This window comes from Apis cerana, linkage group LG11, assembly GCF_029169275.1.
Source record: "Apis cerana isolate GH-2021 linkage group LG11, AcerK_1.0, whole genome shotgun sequence".
In the NCBI taxonomy this organism is placed as follows: Eukaryota; Metazoa; Arthropoda; class Insecta; order Hymenoptera; family Apidae; genus Apis; species Apis cerana.
The window spans coordinates 5,866,890-5,894,291 of record NC_083862.1 but is presented as its reverse complement, the minus strand read 5'-3'; the positions used below and the strand labels follow the sequence as shown (position 1 = coordinate 5,894,291).

At 18.0% G+C, this 27,402-nt stretch overlaps 2 protein-coding genes across 2 annotated transcripts; both read right to left on the bottom strand.

The window, feature by feature from the left end:
- Positions 1 to 1,659: 1,659 nt before the first annotated feature.
- LOC108002376 (tetratricopeptide repeat protein 39C) lies at positions 1,660 to 24,675 on the bottom strand. The gene is made up of 16 exons (XM_062081493.1): positions 23,647 to 24,675; positions 23,135 to 23,272; positions 22,284 to 22,485; positions 19,828 to 20,035; positions 17,737 to 17,937; positions 14,897 to 15,065; positions 13,798 to 13,996; positions 13,463 to 13,714; positions 6,911 to 7,084; positions 5,483 to 5,586; positions 5,289 to 5,409; positions 5,081 to 5,212; positions 3,379 to 3,494; positions 2,491 to 2,658; positions 1,885 to 1,977; positions 1,660 to 1,797 (listed from the first exon to the last, which is right to left on the bottom strand). The coding sequence occupies exons 1-16, from the start codon at positions 23,800 to 23,802 to the stop codon at positions 1,675 to 1,677; spliced, it is 2,556 nt and encodes an 851-aa protein (XP_061937477.1). The 5' UTR covers positions 23,803 to 24,675; the 3' UTR covers positions 1,660 to 1,674.
- Positions 24,676 to 25,217: 542 nt separating this feature from the next.
- LOC108002375 (soluble calcium-activated nucleotidase 1) lies at positions 25,218 to 26,965 on the bottom strand. The gene is made up of 4 exons (XM_062081492.1): positions 26,191 to 26,965; positions 25,896 to 26,099; positions 25,640 to 25,797; positions 25,218 to 25,537 (listed from the first exon to the last, which is right to left on the bottom strand). The coding sequence occupies exons 1-4, from the start codon at positions 26,813 to 26,815 to the stop codon at positions 25,325 to 25,327; spliced, it is 1,200 nt and encodes a 399-aa protein (XP_061937476.1). The 5' UTR covers positions 26,816 to 26,965; the 3' UTR covers positions 25,218 to 25,324.
- Positions 26,966 to 27,402: the final 437 nt, after the last annotated feature.

Sequence of the window (27,402 nt, the reverse complement as noted above, 5' to 3'; positions counted from 1 at the left end):
TATTTATTCAAATAATATCTGTTAATTATATTATTTTAGTATACTATTTAGATAATATTGAAATATATGTTATATGTAATTGTATGCGTATAATCTTTATAATATCAAAATTAAATTAAAAACAATTTCAATTAAATTTCTGCTAACAACATTAAAATTCAATGTTTAAAAGCAGTAATTTATTGTGTCAAAATGTGAAGAAAAGAATGATTTTAATAATTTAAATTATTTTATAATTTTGTATTCTATTCATCTTAATTTTTATTTTCTTTATTACTCATTTTCAATTATTATCAAAATTATTTAAATTTTGAAAAATTTAAATGTTTAAAAATATATTTTGCTAATTAAAATTTAGATTTATTTAATTTGTAATATATTGCATTGTTAATTTATAACACATAACAATTTTTTATCTGTAATAATCTGTAATAAAATAAAAATAGAAATTTTCGTCTTTTATTTTCATTTATATTAATTTTTTGTTAATTATAAGATAAAATATTTGAAAGTTGAAGCATTTGTTTGAAAAAACAGATATGTATATTTGATAAAGGTTGGTATTTAAACATAAATTATTTTTAATAATTAATTATGTTATTTAATTAATTTAATTATAACAATAATATCAGAAACATGATAGAAAAAGACGCGAAACGAAATTCTTCTTCAGATGAAGACATCTTAGTAGAATCCAATGAAATTTAAGAGATGTTTATGAAATTACGGAAGTATTTGTAATTTGCGAAAAATTACTAGATAATTATTAGGAAAGAAACAGTAATCGAGGTAGTAAAATAAAGTTATTGATTTGATTGCTTATAAATTCTCCACAAAAAAATTATAATTATTTTTATAATTTATCTATACAATATAAAAAATTTTAAAAGTTATTAAATAAGATTTTAATATAATTAATTTTAATTATAACAATAATCATAGATTTATTCTAGAATTTTCAAATATAAAAAAATTAGATTTAAATTATGCAAAATATATTAAATTTGAATTGTTTTCGTTCTTCAATGAAGAACAATTCTTCGTTTTTACATATAGTTGTTGTTACCATTTTGTGTTATTGGGAAATAAGATCTTTTTCTCAGTTTGCAGCCAATGGATGATTGAATTGTAAAATTATCTTATTGCTCTTAACAATATTAAAAAAGAAGAAATAAGAGAAGTGTGTTATTGAATAATTTGTATAATTAGAAAAAGTACATATATGTTTGTTATATTGGAATTATAATTATTTTTATTTTTATTTTATTTTATTTTATTTTATTTTATTTTTATTTTTATTTTTATTTTATATTTTATTTTTATTTTTATTTTTATAAATATATTTTATAGTATACTTTATATATTATTATTTTTTTAATTTTATTCTTTAAATTGTTTAAACTGTGTTATTTAAATTAATTATAAATTTATAAGAATGATATTAAAAAAAATAACAACATGAGAATTATATTTCTTTATTTATTATATAATAAAGTATATAATATCTTACATACGAAAAATCTTATTTAAATCAGTATTATAATATTAATTACACTAAGTTGACAAAGTCAATCTTATAATATAATTCTCAACTATCAGTTCCTTTTATTGCGAAATCTATGCAAAAATTTCTACTTTTGATCCATAACTATTAAATAATTATTTAAGAGAAAATTATCCACTATCTTTGCTTAAGGTACCATGAATTCTTATTCTGTAGATGCAGGTGTATTCATTGTTACCACTATTGGAATGAACTTTTAATTCAATTATTTCATATGCATTCTTCGATGTATGCTATAAATTATAATAATACTATAAATTATAATGATATAGTTTATAGAATTGACATTAAGTTAAAAAATTCAAGAAATATTATTTTACCTCAACTTCAAAATATTGTACAGGAGGACCAGTATTATCGTACATGAATTCACCAAATAAGAAAGGGTTTGTATCATCTATGTTCGTTAAGCCCTAAAAGTATAAAATATATTATCTAATAATAAAAATAAAAAATTTTTACTAATTATTTTACTTTATTTGAAAATATAATGAATAGGGATTTATTATAATTTAAATATTATTTTACTTATTTTATCACTTTTTCGTTATGTCTATTAATATAAAATTATTGTATAAATATTATAAATTTTTATTGGATAATATATTAAAAATTCCTAAGTTTTCTAATTTATTCTAACTTATTTTAAAGTTATTGAAATTTTTTTAATTATTAATTTTAGTTATTTTAATTTTATTACAATCAATTATTTGCAATATATTATTTCAATTATTTAATAATTATTTAAATATATTATTTAAGATTATGTTTCATTTATATCAAAAAAGTTTAAAATTATAGATTATAGTTTTAATAAATATTATTTATTTTAATAAATAAAAAAATACTAAATAATAATGAAGAATTTTTTTAAAAATAGTAGAAAAATATATATACAAAATTAATAAAATATATATAAAATTTACCCAAATAGAAAATTCTTTTGGGGCAGTGCTCGTTTCTCCTGTGGGAGAAATCGATTGTGGAATATGTTCCAGACTTACTCCAGTTATGTGTACAAAACCGAGTAATTGTATGACAACATCTCCTCTACTGCCTTTAAATGCCCAACATTCACCCGGGAGGACACCAGTCTACATAAAAAAATTAATTGAAATATTTGGAATGAAGTAATAATCGAAATTCTTCTTATATTTTATATTTGGATTTAACTAAATAATATTCTTTTATGATTAATAAATTTCTTAAGCTACGAAAAATATGAATGAATCGTTATTAATATATATTTTTCATTTATTATTATTTTAAAATTATTTTCAAAATATTAAATATTTTTTTTATAAATATTTATATGTAAGAATTTAAATTAAAAAAAAATTAAATCATTCTTTATATTTACTTTATATAAATAATAATTTGTAAATGATTTTTATTTAAATCTCATTTATATTATAGAATTTAATATAATATATTATATTATAAAGTTATATTATAGAACATTTAATATAATATAAATTATATTATATTATTATTATAAATTTCTTTAAATAAAATCATGAATAAAATTTAAAAAATATATATAATATATTTATTTTATATATATATTTTAAATATATATATATAATATTCAATTTTAATTATTATATATATATGAAACTTCTTATAATTTAATTTTAAATAACATTTTGATATACATATATAATTTTGTACTTTGATCTTTAGAATCTATCTTCTTAAAATATTCTATGAATATGTTACATTCTATATGCTAAATAATGTATTAATATTAATTTAATAATTTAATAATTAATAATAATAATAATAATTTAATAATATTAATAACATTTAATAACCTGAATTATAGCCTGAGGTATATTTAATTGCTGACAAATCGGTATTCCAAAAAGTTTCAATACCGGTGCACCAGCTGAATATGTTTCTGTATCCCTCGTCGAGAGAATTGCACCACCTAATATAAATTTAACGATATATTACATATTGCATTAAATAAATATTATATTAAACATTTACAATTATTTTATTATTTTATTACTTTTAAATAATATATGACTTTAAGTAATATTTCAAATCAAATTAAAAGAAATAAAAATAATAATAAAAATATAAATAAATAATATATAAATCATATTTTAAATTAAATATGAAATTAATTCCAATATATCATATGTATAATTATGTTTTATTTATTGTGTTTTAATAAATTGAATAGATTAATTTTCTAAATTATGTTTAATGAATAAAAAATTCATTTTGTAATAATAATGTTAGATAAATATTGGATAATAAGTAAAATAAAATAACAAGAAATAAGTTCAAAAACTTTTTGTGAATATTTGAAATCACAGATATATTATAATAAAAGTTAACTTAAAAATTATACAATTAGATATTAATAAAATGTAACTAATAATAAAATAAGGCAATAAAAAATAATAAAAGTTCTGTTACAATAATATAGTTTCGTAATGATTAAATAAAATGAATGATATAAATTAAATAATGTTATAATTATTTTATTGATATATTATAAATATATGAAAAAATAATCTGTTTTAAATAATATTAATTTCGATGATTTAATGAAAATTAATTTTCTATTTCCATTTTTTTGTATTCGCAATGAAATAGGATATTTATATTGATTACTATGTCCTCAATTTATTTTTATTTATTTTATATATTATTAAATAATAAAATTGAAAGTAATTAATTCTTAAAATAAATTTTAAATTATATTATATTATATTATATTTAATTATATTAATTATAAATAAAAAAAATCTGAAATATCTTTATCTTCTTTAATTCTGAAAATAATTTTTTAAATTTGTGATACTTGCTTTAATGATTTTTCTGTTCACAACAAATTTATTACTTGAAATGTATGTTATTATATACCATAAAATCATATATCATTATTATCATATATATTTAGATTATTTAAAATAGATTTAGAAAACAATTGATTAAATTTAATGTTTTTATTTCTTTTTGAAACAATTCATTATTTAAAATTAATTTCATATTTATTTATTTATAATCATGTAATATTGTTTTTTTATTGATATTATATTGATATTTCATTTATTATATCTCTTGCGAAAAATCTTTTGATAAAATATGATTTATTATATTTATTGTTTATTTATTTTATGACCAATATATGATATATGATACATAATATATGATGCATATTTGTACATGCAATATTCGTACATGAAAGCTCAATAATAAATATATAGTACTATGTACTATTACTTTTTATTACATAAAAAATAATTGGCTCTTAAATATTTCTTTTTTTATTGTTGTTTTTATTATGTTACTTGTTTTATTTTTGTAAAAAATTTTTATTAATAAAAAAAGTATTAAATTATATATATTTTAAATTTATTCGAAAATAGAAATAAAATAGACAAAAATGTTTATTTTTATCATATATCAAATTAAACTCTCAAAGATGTAAAATATATAATAACCAGTAAAAGTATTCTAATCTAAAATAAAAAAAACATATTTTTTTCCATATAAAACCTGAATTTGCAAGCGCATAATCCGTTCTCCCGGTTTTGTCAGCGTCATACGTTTGTAATTCGTTCTTCACCAATTCTCGAACGGCTTCTGGAGACATAGCCTTTAGCAACGCTTTCGTGTGCAAGTCCATCCCTATTTCAAATTATAAAATTCTTTAATTATTACAAAACAGTATGTTCGTGTAACTGATATATCATATCTTTTTTACCCTCGGATACTTCGTTTCTTAAATAGAGAATGGCCTCAGACATTTTTGGTATCACGTATCCAACCTCTTTTAACTTACTCTTTAAATCGTCTCGTGTCTCCATTACGTTCTTTACTTCCATCTAAGCGAACATCGTTTAAAATTGCACATTAATACCGTTTAATTATTGAACAAGATAACAGTACAGTAATTACCGAAAGAGTATTCAAATGCGTTCGTAGATTCACCAAATCGGATCTGATTATTTTGAATGTAGCACTAGCTGAATATTTGTCGCACAAATGAGACACAGACATTGCTGAAACATTTAAGGAAAAGAATTTTATTCGGAATTTTCGTTTTTTTTTTATTTCGAAATTTTCTTATAAATATAAAATTGTTATTAATGCGTTTTTTTGTAATACAAAATTTGATTTCTTAAATAATTGTACATGTAAATAGAATCTTAAATACTAGAAATTTAATTTTTTTAAAAAAGACGAAAAATAAAAGAATTATATTTTTAACTTCTTTAGTTATTGATAATTAAAGATATAATAAAGATATAAAAGTCGTAAACATATTTCTTTTATTTCTTTTATTATCATGAATAAAGGAAAACAGTTTACAAGAGATCATCAAATCTAAATTAAATTTCGAAATTAACGATATGGAAGAGAAGATATTGAAGATTATGATTCCAAAATTATTGTACTATAATATATTATTGTACTATATATATTTAAATTGTTCTATATTGTTTGTATAGGAAAATTTAGTTGCATTCAAAGATGTTTTTGTCGATTTCTAAATATCAATAACTAATTAAATAATTAATTAAATCAATAACTAAAAGATAAAGTTGAAAAAGAAATTTTTTTATTTTCAATTGAAGAATCATTTATTAAATTTTTGAAAATCATGTTAGCCAAATATGAATTGTGAATAAAAGTTATTAATAATAACTTATTACATAGCGAAAATGACGAATATTGAATATAAAATTTTTAATATTACATAATAAAAAAATTTTATATAAAATAAAATTATGATATAATGATATAAAAAGGATATATGCAAGATATATATTCTAATAATGTAATATATTATATTTAAAACATAAAGGATTAAAAAGTTTGGATTATTTAAAATTTCGAATTTAAAAATTACTTATAATAAAATATTTTATATTTTGCTTTATTTTTATTTTTGTTATATTTATATAATAAGATATAAAATATGATATGTAATAAGATATAGGATATCATTTATATAAAATTAATATGTAATTAATAAAATATAGATCAATCTAATAATTACTTAGCATAAAATATTAACATTATAAACTCGTAACTGGAATTTTAATTTTAATTTAAATCTATATAATAATAACAACAACAACAACAACAATAATAATAATATAAAAAAAATCATAATAAATTTTTTTCAAAAAATATACTTCTTTCAATATACTTTGAAACATATAAAGTAGTAACAAAGAATTGCATCAAGTTATTTATTAATTGAAATTAGCAGAACAATAATTATATGTAAGGTTGTTTTTAATGACAATTTGTTTAACAATTATTCAGTTACAGATTAATTATAAAATTTTTTAACAAGTTAACCATGAAGTGACGTACCTAACAACGATGTAATAATGCAAAATACAAATGGTTTGATGAATTTATAATACCAAGGAGATCGAGAGGAATTTAATATAATAGCTGGACAGGTTCCTCCATTTACACAGCAGTACGTGTTTCGAACGCTCATCGGATCGTACTCATAATCTTGGATTTGATTTTTTGATGGACCTGAACAGACATTACAATTCGTATAATTTTGTCAAAGTTTCTCACGATTTCTCTAATGGCCAAATTCCGTTTAATAAATTTTATACTGTATTTCAGATTGATGATTAACGAGTGGAATCTTAGATATCACTGTTATTTATAAAACATTTAGAAAAAATTTGCAATAAAATATTTTTAAAAAAAATTAAAAAATAAAGAAGAATGAATGAAATTTTTTAATGAAATTGATTGCGAATGACGATTTTTAATTATTTTTCTTCTGTATTTAATATATTTATTCATTTTTAAATTAATATTTTTAAATATTATTTTTAATTATTTTTAATATTTTTAAATAAATTAATATGTAATTACATTTTATATTAAATGTATATTTATTTTTTGATTTATAAGTTTTTGTTGTAATTAATTTGAATTACAGCACTTTTTAAAAATATAAATACAAAAAAAAACAAATAGATGCTATAATAATTAATAACTCGATTTTTCATAATCATTTTCATAATTCATTTTTTGTTAATAATTAATTTAAATTAATTATTAATTCATTATTTATTAACTTAAATTAATTATTAATTTATTATTCATTAATTTAAACTATTTTTTAAATTAATAATAATAATGATTAATGATAATAATAATGGAATCATGTTATTTGGAAATTGGAATAGTATGAAATTAAAATTATTTTTAATAGAATCATTATTTTTATAAATTAATATTTTTATCTGTACATGTAAAAATTATAAAATTTTATATTATATTTATATGGAAATATTTTATATAAAATTTAAAGAATTTAATATTATATGCATTTATATATTATATTTATACATTTTATATATATTATATTTTCATGATTTATTTTTTAAAAGATTTTATATTTTCTGAGAAATTTTATCTTTTTCCCTGAGATATTATATTAAAATATAATAATATAATATATACATATATAATATATAATATAACATATATATATATATATATTTTTTTCATCCCCGTAATAACAATATTGTAATGGATTTGATGAATGAACTAATTACTACATAGTCGTACTTTTCGACAAATATTATAACAAGTGGTATATTTCTTAAAAATAAATGGACTATATACATGTATGGTTACATGTGCGGAACGCATGTCTAAAAGAACAGGGTCTTAGAGAATGTCACAGAAAATAATCGTCTGATGGTCAGAGTATGTGGTATTAGAATAAAACTAATATAATTATTTTATTCTGTGGTCAGAGTACTATATTTTCATAATGAGATTTTCTTTACAAGTAACGATAAATATTCATATCCGATAGTTAGAATGCGATATATTGACCCTGAATCTTTAATTATAAGTAATGCTCATGCCCTCAGAAAATCCCTTCCTAGTTCAATTGGAAGGATCTCAGTTTCTCGGTAAAACATAATAATAACCAATAACATCGCGATCGCAACACTCTCAAGTTAGAGGAAAATTAAATGAACTCAAACTAGAATGATGTTGCCGTTGAATTAGCCGTGTCTGGAATATGTTCTCCTTTCCCCCTTTCTTGGGATTCAGCTCCAGCCAAGTTGAAGTGTATTAAAAATATACAATTATAAATGTTGATCAAATGCTCAAAGACGACTGTCTTTTCAAATAACGTCATCCTTTGTTTAAGTTTAATTAAGAGATCAGTGAGTAATAATAATAATATATAATAATATATAATAAAAAGATATCTATGAGGAATTTCTCTGAATAAACTGTTTATAAATCTCATGAGTAATATATACTTGCGAATATATATAATATAACACCTGTATGGTATTGAATATAATGAATATATATAAATAAATGATATTAAACATAAAACTTATGAAAATTATTTTAAATATCAAGTTTTTTTATAAAATTATCACAAAAAAGTATATTGTAATTTAATAAAATAAATTCACAACTATTTAAGAAGAATACTCAAATAATTTTTTATTTAAAAAAATTATACAATAAAATTTAAAATTATATTAAAATAAAAAATATATATATATTAATATGTTAACAATATTAATATCTTAACAAACTTATATAATTAATTATAAGAAGAAAATAAAAAAAGAGAGTAAGAATATAGAATATATTTTTATTTTTTAAATACTTTTAATTACTAATTTTTTTAATTTTGTAAAAAAGTATTATTGATTTAATATATGATTTATAAAGAATCATATATAATTTATACTGTTAACTTATACTACACTATATAATTTGCTAAATAAATAGAATATGAATGAAAGCTTATGAAAACTTCTTTCAAAAAAATATAGGATATCCAATAAAAAAATTATACATATGTTATAATTATATAACTTCATTTTCATATATATTATTTTAATATATATTTTATATACATTAATAAATATTAATATACATTAATTAATATACATAAATAAAATTATAATAAAATATTTTATCTAATATCCAATTTTGAATTTATTTTTTTGTCAAATATTAATGTTTGTATTAGCAATAATATATTTTTAACGAATATTAATATCCAATAAAGTAATAACAAAAATAACATAGAAACTTCATAAAGTTATATATTTCAAATGTATAATAATTAGCTTTAATGTTAAATTACAAAAGTATTTTTAATTTTTATTCATTATTTTTAATTTTTATCTTATTTGTAATGTATGTATATGTATGCTTGCATATATGATAAGGAAAAAAATATAAAATATTCATTTTTTATCGTAGTTATAAGGCATTTTATTAATAAGAACTTGAATTATAAAACCAGCTATTTTTTTTTATGTTTAGTAAAAGTATAAGTTTTATATTATGAATAATATATATGTATATATAATAATAATAACATTTTAAATTCATTGAATCTTTTTTTTTATTAATGGAGTTAAATGTTTGAAATTGATATTCTCAATAATATTTTATTTTAAATATTTTTATTTTTTCTCTTCTTAATGAATAATGAACTTAATGAAAACCTATTTGAAACTTATTACACTCTATCTCTTAATGATTGAAATGAATACCTTTTAATCGAAAAATTTGAAAATTGATCACAAAAAAATAGCATTAAATCTAATAAAAGCGATTTCGAAAATGAGTATAAATAATTTTTTTCAATAATCTTTTAATTTTTTATTATTTTTTCAAATATATCTAAATAATAATTTATAATTAATGTATTCAAATGAATAATTGGAATAATTGGAATTAATCTTTATTACATAAAAATAACTAAAATAGAGAAAATTTCTATTATTTAATTTGTTAGGAGAAATTACATATACAATTTCTAATTATTTATTTTTTAGAACTTATTTAACAGCATTTTTATTGATATAATTCTTATATTAATATAAGAATATATTATATATTATATAATAATATAATTACTTCTATACATAATAATTATTGCTTCAAGGGAAAGAAAATTCTTTACCCTTTACATATTGTACTGCACTGTAATATGTATACATGTATATAAATAGCATGGATACATTTATATACATAACTTATATATAACTAGAATATAACTTTTTATACAATTATATTTTAATTATATTTTTATATAATTAAATGCAATTGGTACTATTATGAATTTTAAGTTTATATAGACGGAATGAGCGAACACTCTTGATACGATTTTATTGTAATCTAGAAAAGCTATTTTGTATTTTAATTTAATTTTTTGAGCGATAAAAATAAATTCAAAAAATGAAAATTTATATTTCTTTCTTTTTCTTTCTCTCAATTTGTACTTATTATATTATAAATATTATATTATATTATATTATATTATATTATATTATATTATAAATGTAAATATATCAATTTAGAATAATATTAGAATATCTATTTATTGATTTCAATGTAATAATCGATACATATTATTAAACAAATCATTAATTAATTTTTGATTAGTTTCAAAAGAAAAATATTAAAAAAAAATGAATTAATATATCTAATAATTAAATATATGTTAATTTTTTTAAATATCTATCAAATATATATTAATATATTTTTATCAAGAAAAGAAATGAAACATATAATTTTATTTCCTTAAATTAAAAAATTAAGGAAAAATTTAGTTAATATAATATATACTTTAATTTAGTTTGTGATATTATTTACAATATAATTATAGCAGTATTAAGAATATTAATTTATAAATAATTATAAAATAAACATAATTCAGAATTTCATTTGATTTTAATTAAAATTGCGAATGTGAATGAATTGCATTACAATGAATTTCAATAGAATATTACTAATATTCTTAATAAAGAAAAATAATGAAAAAAAAGATATAATATTATATTTTATTAAAAATATTTTAAAAATTTACTATTCAAAATTGTAAATATTCAAAGAAATTCATCGCTCAAAAAATTAAATTATGTAAATAGAATGTTTACAGGATATTAATGTATCGATCATATGATGTTTAATCATTATCGTATTTTTGATTGCACAGGTAAATTCTGTAGTAAACGAAGACGTAATTGCTCGATTTTCATTTTTCGTCAGTTAACATTTTTCAGACTAGTGTGTATTCGAACATTGAGCCGACTCTCAAAATCGTAATCTCTATATTGATTTTGAGCTTTTAAAAGAAACATTTTTCCTTCTTCAGTATTCTAAAACATTAAACATAAAACATAATAAATATTAAACATAATAAATATAAATAATTAGTACGAAATATACAAAGAAAAATAATTTTTTATAAATTTTTAATATTTAATAGCTTCTTGCATTAAAATACAAAATATTTCAATTGGTAAAAAAATTTAATTGTTTGTAAATCTTTTTTTATTGCAATTATTTTTCCATAATACAAGTTTATTTATTATCATTTGCTAATAATATTTATCTTAATTTTAATCTGATATAATGTTTATTAATTTTTTTTCTAACATTATATTATTTATTGCATTTATTTTCAATATTATTTCTTGAAAGAAAAAATTATAATTTTAGAAACAATTAATTACAAAATTTTGCGTAATTTGTTTAAGTATATATATTTCAATATTTATTTTACTTACATTAATGCAAAGTGCAGTACCAAGTTCGTAAAGTGCAAATGCGCTAACATGTTGATCACATGCATCATTAAGCGAATTACGACGTTTCAGACAATTTTTATAACTTTCAATCGATGCTTGAATATCACCAAGATAAGAATAAGCTGCTCCTTCGATTAAGTTAGCTAATCCAGTCATTGGTTCATCCGCATAATTACTTTTACATTCTGATATAAGAAAATATATTTAATAAAATATTATTAATTATAATTTAATTATAATTTAATTATATTTAATTCTAGTATAAAGTATAACTATGTTGAAAAGTAAATAAGATTGTATGTTTAATTTACAATTTAATTTATTAATTTATTATTTCATATTTTATAATTCTATAATTTTTTATAAATTATAATACTTTATGATTCTAAATTTAATTTTCAAATTAATTTAATGATATTTTGAATATATTTGTGATTTATTTAAAAAATATTTATACGAAGAATTATATATAATATATATTATTGTCTTTAATAATATGAAAAATGTTGAAAGCACAATTTAAATAATTTCAAAAAAAAAATGAAAGAAATTTATTTTGTTTATATTCTTTTTTAAATATTTCCAAAAATACATTTTCTTAAATTTCTTTGGATCTTTTTCTTAAAGGATCTTTAAACAATTTCATTTCAAATTTTTTAATGTTACTCTTTCTTTGAAATTATTGAAAATTTGCAGTTGATATTATTGAAAGAGAGAAAATAATCAAATAGTCTTCTTATAGAATATTCTGTATATTTATAATTCTTGAAAAAGTATTTGATTATTTTCTAAAATAGAATAATATTTTTTTATAAAATTATTTATAAAATTTGATGAAAGAATTTGAATTTTTTTATGAAAAGGATTATTTATTATATGATATAATTAAAAATATATCAATTAAAAAATTTTTTGGAAAATATGCAATCGATTAGAATTTGCAAAGGAAATAGTAAAAGATTTTATTTTGTAAATTTATATTATACATCTTGAAAATTTCATCAAAATCAATTAATATAAAGACAATTATTAAATATCGATAATAATAAAATCTAAATTTAAAAATATAAAAAAAATAAATTTTAAAGAATATTCAAATACTTTCTGTCATAATATAATAAAAATAATATGATAGAAATTAAATATAATCTAAAAAAATATTCATAAAACATAACGGAAATTTAATATTATAATTATATATATTTTTCATTTTATTTGGAAAATAAAATCAAGTTTTTTTGATTTGATTGAAATGTTTTATTTAATTAAAATTAAATATTTTTAGGAGATTAATATTTATTACCTAAAAGTATTCCTTGTAACGAATCAACAGAACAGGACGGCATAGCATTCCATAAATATAATAATTCATAAACAAGCAGTCTATAGTACAAAATTGTATAAGGCTGTCCGGTCTCTTGATCTAGGAGTTTAGGTATTCGACGTAAAACGAATAAACCTAATTGAGTTTCTTTAGTCATTCGATTGTCACAGTGAAGAATCTTTCGATAAGATGAAGCCACAATATCAAATTTACCAATGGCTCCACAACAAACTAAGAAAAAATATAAAGAATATAAAGAAGTAATCGAAATAAAAATTATATTATTAATGGAAGAAAAAAAATAAATATCTTACCGATTGCTAAATAAGCATAGAAGCTCACGGACCATCGAGACTGCTGTCGCAATTGTGTCAAAGATTTGTAAGCTTTTTCATAATTTAAACGAATCAGATGACACCAAACAACCTCGTGTAGGCACAATAATTTAATCTCTCTTTGACTCGAAGCTTCAACAGCTTTTGCATATGCTTGAAGAGCACCATTTACGTTTGACTGTAATATAAATTAACTTGATATAAATTTAACTATTAACATAACTTTATAATTTTATTCTATAATTTCATAAATAGTTTAATATATAGAATAATGTCAATCAGAAGATGTGAAATATTAATGAAAATATTATTAATTAAAGAAATCTATCAATAGATATAGTTTAAAAATTATTTTTGTGGCGGTATGCGATTAATTCGCATAAAGAAAATATATTTTTAAAATTACGTAATTTAATGATGTTATATACTTATACTTTATATTTATTTATTATTAATTATTTTTTTATTTATTATTAATATTACTTGACAAATAGATTGGAAAAGAAATGATAATGATAATTATTCAAAATCATGATTATATTATCGATTTTTTGATTTGTTATTGGAAACTTTATTGGATTCTGAAACAAATTCAATTTCTTTTATATATTATATTTACAATTAATTATTATATTTACAATTCTATTTCTACTTATAATTTTCATTGCTATGTTATACTATAATATGATAAAACTATTAATAATGATATCAAATAATATCAAATTCTAGATATATTATAAACTATGTATCATATTCTAGACTATATTATAGTATCGCAAATAAAATTTTTTATCTAAATTTAGAAAGTTTTTTTAAATTTGAAAATTATGATCATTTTTCAAGTAATGAACGATTTTTAAAATGCCTTTGAATATTATCAATATAAAAACTGTAGGAGGAATTTATATAATTTTTAATTTTAAAAAAAATTTTTAATTCAAAAAAAATTGTAAATTTCCGAAATTTAAATCAAAAATTTTGTTTGATACTATAAATTTTTTGAATGATATTATAGTAGCTCAAATTTTAAATTATGTATATAAAAAATATATTTAAATAATTAAAAATACATTTTTACCTCAAGCCTCTCTATTCGACCAGCGAAAAAAAGAAAAAGAGCAGAATTATTAAACTCTGGATGGCATTCTGTAATTAATTGTTTGGCGTCGTTTACACCGGCACGAAGATTACTTCCATCAAGAGCAAAAAATGGTCGTGCAATTGTGTGATACCAAAGTAAAGATAAACTGAAACAAAACAAAATAAAATAATAATATTGCAATATTATTATTTATTAAACGATTAATTAATTTTTATAATAATAAAATTGTAGAAGATATTTTTATTATAATTTCGAAAAAATTGAATTTTTCTAATAATAAACTTCTCTACTTAATTATCTACTATATATTCGGATTTAAAGGAATTTAATAATTAAATAAATAATCAAAATTAAATAAATCGAAATTCTAAATTAAATAATGTCAAAATTATATATGAATTGAATGTTTTCTCTGTACAAAAAATTAAGATAGAAAGCTATGAAATTTGTTTATAATGTAATCAGTATATAATAAATATAATCTTTTTAAATTTATGTTTGGAGTAATATATGATGTAATATATTTGTAATATATTTATTCCTTTATCTAATGTACTTATATGAATGGTTAGTAATAACTATAATAAAAATAAAATAAAAATAAAAAAGAATTAAAATATAATATAAAATATAATATGTATACAATTAGATAATTGTATATTATTAGATAATATACAATTAGATATTACGTATAAATACTAATATATTCGTATGTTTCTAGAGAATTAATTCTAAGGATCAAAACAAACATAAAAATGGACAAAAATATTGATTGAAATTTATTTACAATTATAAACAATTATTAAATACTGATACGATGGAAATTGAATTCAGTCTAATTTCATATTACTTTGTTTGACGTAAATCTTTTTCCTTATAACTTAATATAATTTAATATAATAATAATTGACATTTTTATAGTAATTTTTGTTTTGATTTTTAAAATCGACCACCAAAAATATATTAATAACGATATAAAAAACACAAAAAATTATATTATTCCTAAATACTATACATAATATTCAATCAGATTTTAATAATCTTAAAAAAAATTTTATAAATTTTATATATATCTCTCATTGTATTTGAATTAAATTTTATTAATCATTTTATGTGACATAAACAGTACAAAAAATAGTTAGAAATTTTAATTTATTATTATAATTATGTTAATTATTTTAATAAGTTTAAAAAAAGAAAGAAAAAAATTAAAAGAAAATTAATTTACGCTAAAAAAGATTAGCCGCTTTGCGAATATTGGAGTTTAAGATTACTGTGACTGTTAATTTTTTTTATTTCTTTTGTTATATGTATATGATTAAAAGGAATTTAAATAAAATTTCATATTTAAACTTTTGTATATTAGTCTACATTAAAATTTGTTTTTAATATTAAAACAGATATAATATTTTTAGATATATAGAATTATAAAACTAAAATAAAAAAATTAACAAAATTATAATTAAATGTATCATAAATTTGTCATGTTATATGACATATATCAAATGTCATATTTTATAAAAATCACATTATTTTTTAAAATAACATTAGAAACTGAAATTGTATCTCAAATTCATAAATTTTTTTTTAAATTTAATATTTAATATTATTTGATTAAATTTGAATAATTATAATATATATTTAACATTTAATACATAATATGTAATAATTAATTTTTATAAGAAAATATTATAATTTTAAAATATCATTCTTAAATATATGTGATATAAAAAAAAATTGAAATTTTATTTAATCATCTGAAATTATATAATTTATATATATTTTTGAAAATATCGATATTTGAAAACATATTTATAGATATCTTAGATATATCTTAGATTAATAGTATCTTAGATTAAAGTAATTGTGCTTTTTCCGGCATTTTTTTTTTTTGGTACTTATATTTTTTAATCTTTTGTTCGATAAATTACAATGTATGCATAATTATATTAGCAGCGTTTAAAGTAGGTCAGTCTATAAACTGCAATGACGTTATTGTGTGAAAAATTATTAGAATTAAAAATTCTCTATTTGAAATAATAAAAAATATTTTTTTATTTACTTTTATTTTATTTTTAGGAACAATGTCATGATTAATATTATTATCTAAATTTTTGAATATTACAATACTTTAAAATTTTTAGCAATTAAAATAAAAAACTTATAATAGTATTAATAAAATAAATATATTGTTTCAAAATAATCAATTTTTTAAAAATATATATAAGAAATATATTGTCAATTATAATTTTTTTTTATGTATTTATTATATTGTTATAAATATAAAGAAAAAAAAATATCAAAAATACAAATATGAAAAATAAAAATAACAAACAGAAATATATAATAGAAATATATTTTTTTGATAAGCGAATATAATAAATTTTTTAAATTAAATCTTTCAAGATATTTTAATAAGATACTAAGAATTATTTTTAAGATTTTCATGTGTTTGTGATATTGATGTATTATTTTTAAAATATATCGATAAAATGATATATTGATAATTTTTTTCAAATAATAAATAATTATTATAATAAATATATCAAATATAAAAATATTGAAAAAATATTCGTTAATTTTCGATTAGATACGATTAGATACAAATGATCGATTAGATTAGCAGATATCATTTTACATGTGAATATGATTAAAAAAAATATATATATTAAATTTTTATCATTTAAAAATTAATTTTAAGAGAAAATTGAATTTGAAAATTCGTTGATTATATGAATTTTATTTTATTATTATTATTATTTTTATTTAATATCTAATATTTTCTTTTGTGAAAAATAATAGTCAAAGAAACTTACGAGGCAAGAGGAGCTCGCATATCCTCGCTAAGTCGAGCATACATCAGTGCAGTGAGTCCCGCTTCTCTATCACCTTCGAAACCCAAAAAGTGGATCACTTTTAAAAGAGAAGGTGGCAATAAACTGACACATAGCTGATAAATCCCATAACCGAAACTAACTGCAGACATCAATCGGGAGACTTCATTAGGTTCAACGAAGCTGCAAAATATGTTACGTCGATTTCCACTTCTGTCGATTTTCAATAAATAAATATATTTATTATTAATACAAATAACAATACAATATTTTAAAAAGAAATAATTATTTTAAATAATTAATACTTCTGCATAAAGAGTACATATATTAGTTTTTAGTTTATTAATAATTGTACATCAATCCTTTCAGTAGTGAACAACTTTTTTTATTTATATTATGTCAATAAATTTTAAAAATATTTATATATTCGATTGATGATCATATCATTGGTTTATTAATATTTATTTATAATATTTAAATCTTATTATATATATAAAATATTGTATTATATACAATATTTGATATATAATCGATAAAATTTATTAATATGATAAAATAAATATATAATAAAATATAAGAAATAGAAGAATATAAAAAAAAAATAAAATATAAATTATTTTTAAAATTATTTAAAAAAAAATTATTTATTCTAAATTTATTGATAAGCATAATTTATTGATAAGCATAAATTAAAATTTAACAAAAATTTTTATTTAATAATTTTATTTATTTACAATTAAAATGCAATATATCATATATTATATTATATATATATATATATATATATATATTTGATTAATATTTCCAAAAAATAAATTAATTCGAAAGTTGTTGTTTCTTTTTTAAAAAAGGAAAGAAATTAAAATTGTTCAAAAATATTTAACTAAAATTATTTAAATAGATTTTTTATATATATATAATATATACATAATATTAATTATTATCATAATGTATTTCTTTTCATGATCTCTCTTGTGATTCTTTTTTGTGTTATTTAGCAATTTATTTTTTATTTCATCATAGGATCTTTACTAAAATATGATAACTCATTATTGAGTTTCTATAATCTAATTTTTTTCTCAAAAAATATATAAATAAATAAATAATCAATCTTGCAAAAAAAAAAAACTTATATATTTTTTCATATATTTCAATATATATGTTATTCCATACAAAATATTACATTTAATTGTCTGTTATAAATAGCAAATAAATTTTCGAAAACAACTTTGAATTACTTACTACAGTATATTTTTATATATTTTATATTTAAAATATATGTGTGTAATTATAAAAATTTTCGAATAAAACTATACAATAAATGTGTAAATAAAAAACAATGTAGAATTTTCTACATCACATTTTAAATCATTATTATTTTTTTTGTAAAATTGAAAAAAATATCAAAATTTTAAAATATTTTGAAAAAAATAATAATATTAAAAAACAATAAAATGTTTAAAATATTCTTTATATATAAAATAATAATAATTTATAGAATCTTTAAAGATACGTCTACAAGATTCTCTAAATCAAAATAAACAAATTATAATCAATTAAAATTTTTTATAATCAATTAAAATATAATCAGTTAAAGAAAATAAAACATACAGAAAATGAAATGATTTATATGTCTGATCTTGTTTGTGTGAAATTGTTCTATTTGACATTACTACATTATCATTATACCCTATTTTCATCTCAGTTCATTTAATATAAATTTAAATTGCTTATAAATAAATTTCAATATTTTTATATATCAACTTTTGCATTTATTTTGATTTCTAGAATCAATTTTCCAAAGATTTTCTATGAATATATTTATTTATATTATACAAATACGATTATAATGAATGATTATACCGCTGAAAGGATTAAAATAATGATTTAAATATAAAAAAATATTATTCATAAAATTCATTTGTTTTAAAAGAGTGATCCTAATGTAATGTGGTATTTACTTGTCAAAAAAACAAAAAAAAATTCATGTTATTATATATCGTGTAGAGGTAAAAAAAATAAAAACGAGAGTTTAAAGATCGCGAAATGTTTGTAAGAAGAAACAACAATTACGGTGTCTGTTGTTCGGACGTGATGCCAGTGAGCGAGAAGAACATTGATAGTGAGCTTCGCAGACCTGAAGGGGATGAGGTTGATGTCAAGTTGTTTGTTGAACCATTGGAAGATGGTATAGACCATTCTGAAGAACCTGGACTATGTGGACTTTGCAGTGAATAAGAAAAATCATTACAGGAAGGAATACTGCATCTTGTGTCGAATCCTATTAAAAACAAAAATTACGAAAATCACTTTTTTATATTAAATGCTAATTTTATTTGTTCTGACATCATATTTTCATATTATTATTAAATTAATTTGTACATATAATATGTACATAAATATTTGGCAATTATTATAATATATTTATTATTATACAATAAAATGTCAATTATTTAAAGTTTGATTATTTATCTGAAAATGGGATGATATTGTATATTATTGAATTAGTATATTTAATAATATTTATATTTTTTAATACAAAATCTAATGTCTAAAAATGATTAATTTATTTTCTATGAGATATGTTATTGACTTTTTAATTTAATAAAAATTTTTTACATTTAAAAATTATTTTATGATAATATATATTGACAAATTTAGATCTTCTTAACATTCTTTTAAAATTATCCGAATTGCTTATCCGAATGGATTTATTCTATTCAAATTATTTACTGTAATATAAAACAGTAAATTTATCAATTTCAATGATCTTATAATATATTATTAAAATTAATATTTTGAATAATTCTATATATTATTCTTTTTATGTTATATTATAGAGACTATTAAAAAAAAATTAAGGATTTTAAAGATTTATAGTATTCATTAACAAAAAATGTTCAACATAAGTTCTGTAATCAATTCTTTCGACGTAAAATCAATTTTTATTATTAAATGTGATTTTTTTCGTAATATTTATATTGAATATAAACAGAGATTAATTCAAAGTTTTCAACACAATTATTATTATATTATTAATATTAACTAATATTTATTATTAAAGATTATTATTTCATGAACAAAATCAGAACTATTGGTAAGGTAATAATGATATGCATATTTATATATTTTTATATTTGAATAATAAACAAACATGACCAAAAATAACATTTTTTAACCATAATTAATTTTAAATATACTATTAAATGAACATTGAAAATTTGCATTTCATTTATGAATTCATTTATATGAAATAATTTTTGTTAATGTGAATTAATATTAGTAATACTATAAGAGCTATTCATTAGACATTTTTTTGCTTCTTTTGCTATAAATTTTTTATTAAGGTTTAAGTATATAATAGTATTTCTATGTTCCTAATATTAAAAAATATTATAAGATTTTTTATTATTATTAAGCTTGAACTTTTTTTTTAACATGCTATATTATATATGATATAATATACAAAGATATTTTTAATATCGTTTTAATACAATTAGATAAAAAAAATAGTGAGGATTGTTTTTTATTCTAAGTCTTACCCTAAATTTATAATCTTAGAAATAAATAATAAATATAATATATTTATAATTATAAAATAATATATATATTTATAATTATAAATAAATATAATATATTTATAATTATAAAATAATTATAAATATTTATAATTATAAAATAATTATAAATATTTATAATTATTTAAAAATATATTAGTTATTATTATCTTATTATTATTATATATATGTAAAAATAATTTTAATATTAAATTAATATTAATATATTTTAATATAAACTATATATTTTACTATAAATATAACATAACATAATAATATAATAATATAACATAATAATTATAATATTTAATTTTGCAACTTTAAATTAAGAAAGTTAATTTTTTCAAAATTTTTTTTTATTTTAATGAAAAACTGACATAAAATTATATAATAAATCCCAACATATTTGAAAAACATTTAATAATTTAAAAAACAATATATCAATATTATGAAGTATATAATAGTAATTATTTTAAGTTTAAAGATTTTATCAATATTAATAAAAAAGATATATTTATTATAATTATTATATAAATTATTAATTTTAATATCATAATTATTATATAAATTATTAATTAATTAATTATTATATTAATTTTTAATGATTTTTTTATTCATTGAGATATAATTATATAATAAAATTATATAATTAAATATTATATATTTTTGTGATATATAATTATATAATAAAATTATATTATTAGAAAAAAAAGTCTTAATTCTAAAAAAAAAAAATTTTCATTAGAATATTATAATATAAACAATAAAAAATATTAAAAAAAAAATTTTATAAAAATGAATGTACCATTTGAATAAAAATATATATTTGATAATATTATTCTCATTTCTATTTAATTTAAGGAATTTATAATCAATTTAATGTATTAATATAAATACAGAGAAAATTGACAGTATTCATTAATAGTTGACAGTATTCGTTAATAGTATATTCATTAATAATTCAATACATACCCGATGGATTAGAACCAAAGGTGCGGTGATATAGTTGTAAAATTTGCGAGTGTGCATGTTGATAAACTCGCCAAGCTTTACGTAACATCCAACCACCACGTACATAACCAGTAAGTTCTTGTTGTAGTAATGTTAATATCGCCGAACAGACTTGCGAGTCTGCCAGAACAATTTGCCTTTCCAATTTATTTACATAGTCCTTCTAAAATATTTATTTTCCTATCAAAATTTTCTCGATATCTCCGTTTACAATTCATTTTACTTTGATTTAATACGTTCACTGCTGCTTAGTTTTGTTGTTTATATTATTTTTATTATTTATGTTTTGAAACAATTAATGTTTCATATATAAAATTCATATATAAAATATTTGCAAAACTATATATTTATATATATATTTGTATGATAACCTATAAAAATGTTTACATTGTTCTACATCTGAGTTAATATTATGAGTATATCATAAAAATATGCGTCATCCTTAGATTCGTGCTCAGTGAACATATTGATATATATAAAATTTATTTATAATTTTATATATTTTTTTCAATTATTAATTTTAATTTAATAATTAAATTTAATAATTAAATTAAAATTATGTATAAAAAATTTATTATTTATTATATATAGAATAATATTTGCATTGCAGATGTTTATGCAAACTCATATTTTTAAAAATATTATTAAAAATTTTTTAAATATTGGAACTAGAAAAGTAGAAATTTGTTTCACCTGCTAAATACTAACGATTCTTTTACTTTTAACATTTATATTTATACATTTAAATTTTTCATTAACGCATACACATCTGCTGTATTTAAATAATTTCAAATTTAAAAAATAATAATTACGTCAGTTTCTTCCGCTTTAAAGACTTTGCTCTTCATAGATTTTAACCATCCTATATCACTTGCACATTCCCTTTCCATATCTTTCAGCAATGATATAGCTTGTTGAAGTTTGTCGTTTTCAAAAGTCATCAATGCATTCTAAAAATTTATTTAATCATTATTCTTATATATTTCCACAATTAATATATTGTAAGTTGTTATTAAGATATTTCTTCAAATAGATTTGCGGTTAATAAAATATGCATGATGTCATACGATATAATATTCAAGGTATTTTTATATCAATAATATTATATATTTTCAAAATAACTTAATAATATATTCTTAAAATAAATTAATATATTAATAATAATAATTAATAAATATACATATATATATATATATATATATATGTATATATATATATATATTTCACTTTTAAATATAAGTAATAAATAATTTTACTTAAATAAAATTATCATAAATAATTTTGTTATTAATTTTAATAAAATAGAATAATCTCATTCACATACCATAAACAAAACAAAGCAGCGACCTGCTTTTATATGGAAACTATGTGGATGTTTGATAAATAAGCTTTCTGCTTCCTCCGTTTTATTATTTAAAAGCAAAGAAATTCCCATTCTAGCAATATTCCACTCCTTCATTTCTTGAGATTTTTTAGCCATGATTCTTCGAACTGATCGTAATTTTTCTAATTCGTGTCTATTTTAAGAATTCGTTTCAATATTTAATTATGATATTTACGACTCAAAAATCACATGGATATATCATGTAAGTAATATCATTAAATCATTAAATGGTAACACATATTATTTTTTTCAAACGTATAACTCAATAACAGTCTTGATGTCAAAATAATTCAATAATAAAAACAACGCTAATGCATATAATTTGCATCACGGCATTATAACGCGCGATACAAATATTATATTATGATGAACAAAAATGCAAAATCTTTTATGAAATATGCCTATCTGTCCTATTGAAATACATGATCCAAAGAAAATGATAAAATTAGAAATTTTCATATTCACATAAAATATCTTGTTGAAAAATTGAAAATGTTTGATGTATTAAATATTTGTACGATATATTAATATTTTTTATTTTTTTTTGTATCAGAATTTGATCATTTTTTATGGATATTAATTACATATTTTAATATATTTATATATTTGAAAAAATTGCACTAATTGTTACGTAAAAATAATTCTTTATATATTCTTTAAATAAATTTCTGCAATATTTATTTTTTCTTATAATTTATATATTCTCCTTTTTTTATATATGTTTATTCTTTTAATTATTTTTGTTTTTTTAAATATTTTTAATAAATTTTTAAATATAAAATAAATTTTTCATAAATAATTTGAATAAGATATACATTAATATTTTTTCAAACTTTAATTATTGTTGAAAATTATGTTATCACATTTTAAATAAATAAAATTAAAAAAATATTTGTGTATATATATTTAAAAAAAAAATTGGAATATGACATATACTAAATAGAGCTTTCTATCTACGATGCCACGAGTTGACTAAAGTCTCGACCTATCGCAATACTGCTGCCACCACTTCGCATTTTCATATAGATATTGATTTCAGTCTACGTATATGCGACCCTGAAGAAGCATAATATTAGGTAAAATTTCATTAAAGTAATTTTAAGGAATAATAACATAAACATGGAATGAAATAAAATAAATTTGAATATTGCTTTACTATAAATAATATAATGATCAATATATAAAAAAAATTATGAAATTTCTTTTTCATAATTTCTATAATAAATTATAAATATCATTTCCGTAAATATTTATATATATTATATATATTTATATATACATTATATTTACAATCATTATATGAGTGATATATATATATATATATGTATATATATAAGACAATACATTTAAATATATCTATTTTTATTAGATATATATATATATATATATATTATGATCCGAAGAAGCATTATATATATACTTAAATATATTTAGATATGCTGTTCTTTTTTTTTTAAATAAAAGTATGTTCAGAAAGGACAATATTATTGTTTGAGAAAAACTATATAAAATAATTTACATAATCTCTTTACTTTGTATTCAATAATAATATAGAACTATAAAATCTGTACATTATTTACATTTCCAAAATTAAATAATAATATTTTTAAGTGGAATGTCATATAAATTCTAAACCTTCAAATTTTTTGTCCATTATTTTAGCCTCGGGCATTATTACATTTCCATCAAGTGCAAATGCCATAATGTATGTAGCAGTCTGTCCTTGATATTCTTCAGTTTTAAGGGCAATAATAATTGAATCTTGTGAACCAGGTAAAAATTTAAAACTTGAAAAACCTCTAATTGGAACTAAATTACCAATTTTAGTAACCTAGAAATAAAATAATATTTATTTTTATATTTTTCAATTTAACTATATGTAAAATATAATAAATAATATTATATTTATAAATAAATATAAATAAATAGAAACCTTAATATCTACAAAATTTTCATCTGCAGTCAATAATATATTACAACTCATTGTTTCATCTTTAGTTTCGTTATATTGATCATGAGAACATCTCCTCGGTAAAAAAAACCAGCTTTTGTGTATATCACTCCAAGCTCCTGATTCATGAATCATGTAACCTATAAAATAGAATATATTAATATAAAATATATTAATTATAATTAAAATTTAAATGTATATAAAAGATTTATAATATATAATATATATAATTATATACCTGGATATTCAATATCAATTGCTTGTCTTAATCGTTTATAATTTGAAATCCAATTTAAAGAGTATATTTCACCACGTGCAGATATTATTTTTATCCAAAGAGGATTGTTATGTTGAAATTCTCCAGAAGCAGTAGTCCATTCTTTACCCATACTGCCAACATATAGATGTTCATCTTTAACAGTTGCCCATTCACATTTAAATCCTAAAATTATTTATTATCTTTATTTCATTCAAAAAGTATAAAATTTTACAATTTTGATAATAACAAGATTAATAAATATAATAAATTTTACCTTTTGAGCTTTTGCCATTACCATCCATTAAAATAACCCAAGGATAAACTTCTTCTCCTTCAATAAAATATATAACTCCTGTACGATCATCAAAAGATAATAAATGTCCATCGAAGATAACTAGTTCAGATAATTCCATACCACGTCCTTTCATAGTTAAAGACGATGTTAACATTTGGTTTCTGTCATCCCAAACAATGGAAAGAAAATTTGTGCTAGGATTCCAAAAAAGACTTCCAGTTTTCATAATACTATGCCATGTATCTTTTTTATCTGAACTTTTGGAATCATGATCAAGATCACTTACTATTGCTATACGATAAGTAATACCCTTAGATGTTTTGATTGGAGCAGATAAAGGGTATGTCTTATTATATTTATAATATTTGCATTGTGTTAAAAAATGATTCGTAGATGAAGGATATACAACTCCGCGCAATAAAGGAAATCCAAGTAAGAATAAAGGAACAGATAATAATAAGAAAATTAAAGCTAAATATTGACTTTGAATGCGAAAAGTACTATTAGCAACTCTGTAGACATGAGGTGCACGTAACGCTTGTCTCCAGTCACGTAAATAGGACATGGTTTCTATGTCTCCGTTCTGCATTCGCGTCCGTTTCATATCATATTACATTGGAAAATTAATACTAAATTTAAATTTAAATTTTTATGTTTTAAATAAATAATTAAAAACTAACCTAATATAACCTAATTTTTTTCTCCATAATTGTCAACGTTGAAAGCGAAATGTAGACAACTATATATATAGCGCCATCTGAACAGATAAAAGAATTTAAATAACATTATAACTAAAATATATTTTATAACTGTCTATTTATTTTTATGTAAAATAAATATTAAAAATAATACTTTATGATACTCTTAGAAGAAAATTTCAAGTTACAATAAATTTTATTTAATATAATTATTTTATTTTTTTATATTTAGATAAATTTTTTTTAAATTTAGATAAACTATATGATATAAGTAAAATTAAACAAAATTAACAATAATTTTATAATCAAATTTTATAACTCATTTTACAAATAAAATATTATATTTTATAAACATTTTTATAATATAAACATTTTTTCAACATAAGGAATTAATATATGTATTAAATAATATATAATATAATAATAATAATACATAATAATAATACATTTATTAAATTTAATTTTTCTTTTCACGTTTTGAATTTACATTTTT

Bases quoted from the DNA above. Each gene is read 5' to 3' on its own strand.
- LOC108002376 (XM_062081493.1), bottom strand. From the start codon at position 23,802: ATGGCTAAAAAATCTCAAGAAATGAAGGAGTGGAATATTGCTAGAATG. The intron at 22,486-23,134 runs GTAATTATTATT...TAAATATTTTAG, and splicing joins TTAAAGCGGAAGAAACTGAC to AAGGACTATGTAAATAAATT. The intron at 5,213-5,288 runs GTAAAAAAGATA...AATTTGAAATAG, and splicing joins AAGAAACGAAGTATCCGAGG to GGATGGACTTGCACACGAAA.
- LOC108002375 (XM_062081492.1), bottom strand. From the start codon at position 26,815: ATGAAACGGACGCGAATGCAGAACGGAGACATAGAAACCATGTCCTAT. The intron at 25,798-25,895 runs GTATATAATTAT...TCTATTTTATAG, and splicing joins AATTGATATTGAATATCCAG to GTTACATGATTCATGAATCA. The intron at 25,538-25,639 runs GTTTCTATTTAT...TTTTATTTCTAG, and splicing joins AAAATTTTGTAGATATTAAG to GTTACTAAAATTGGTAATTT.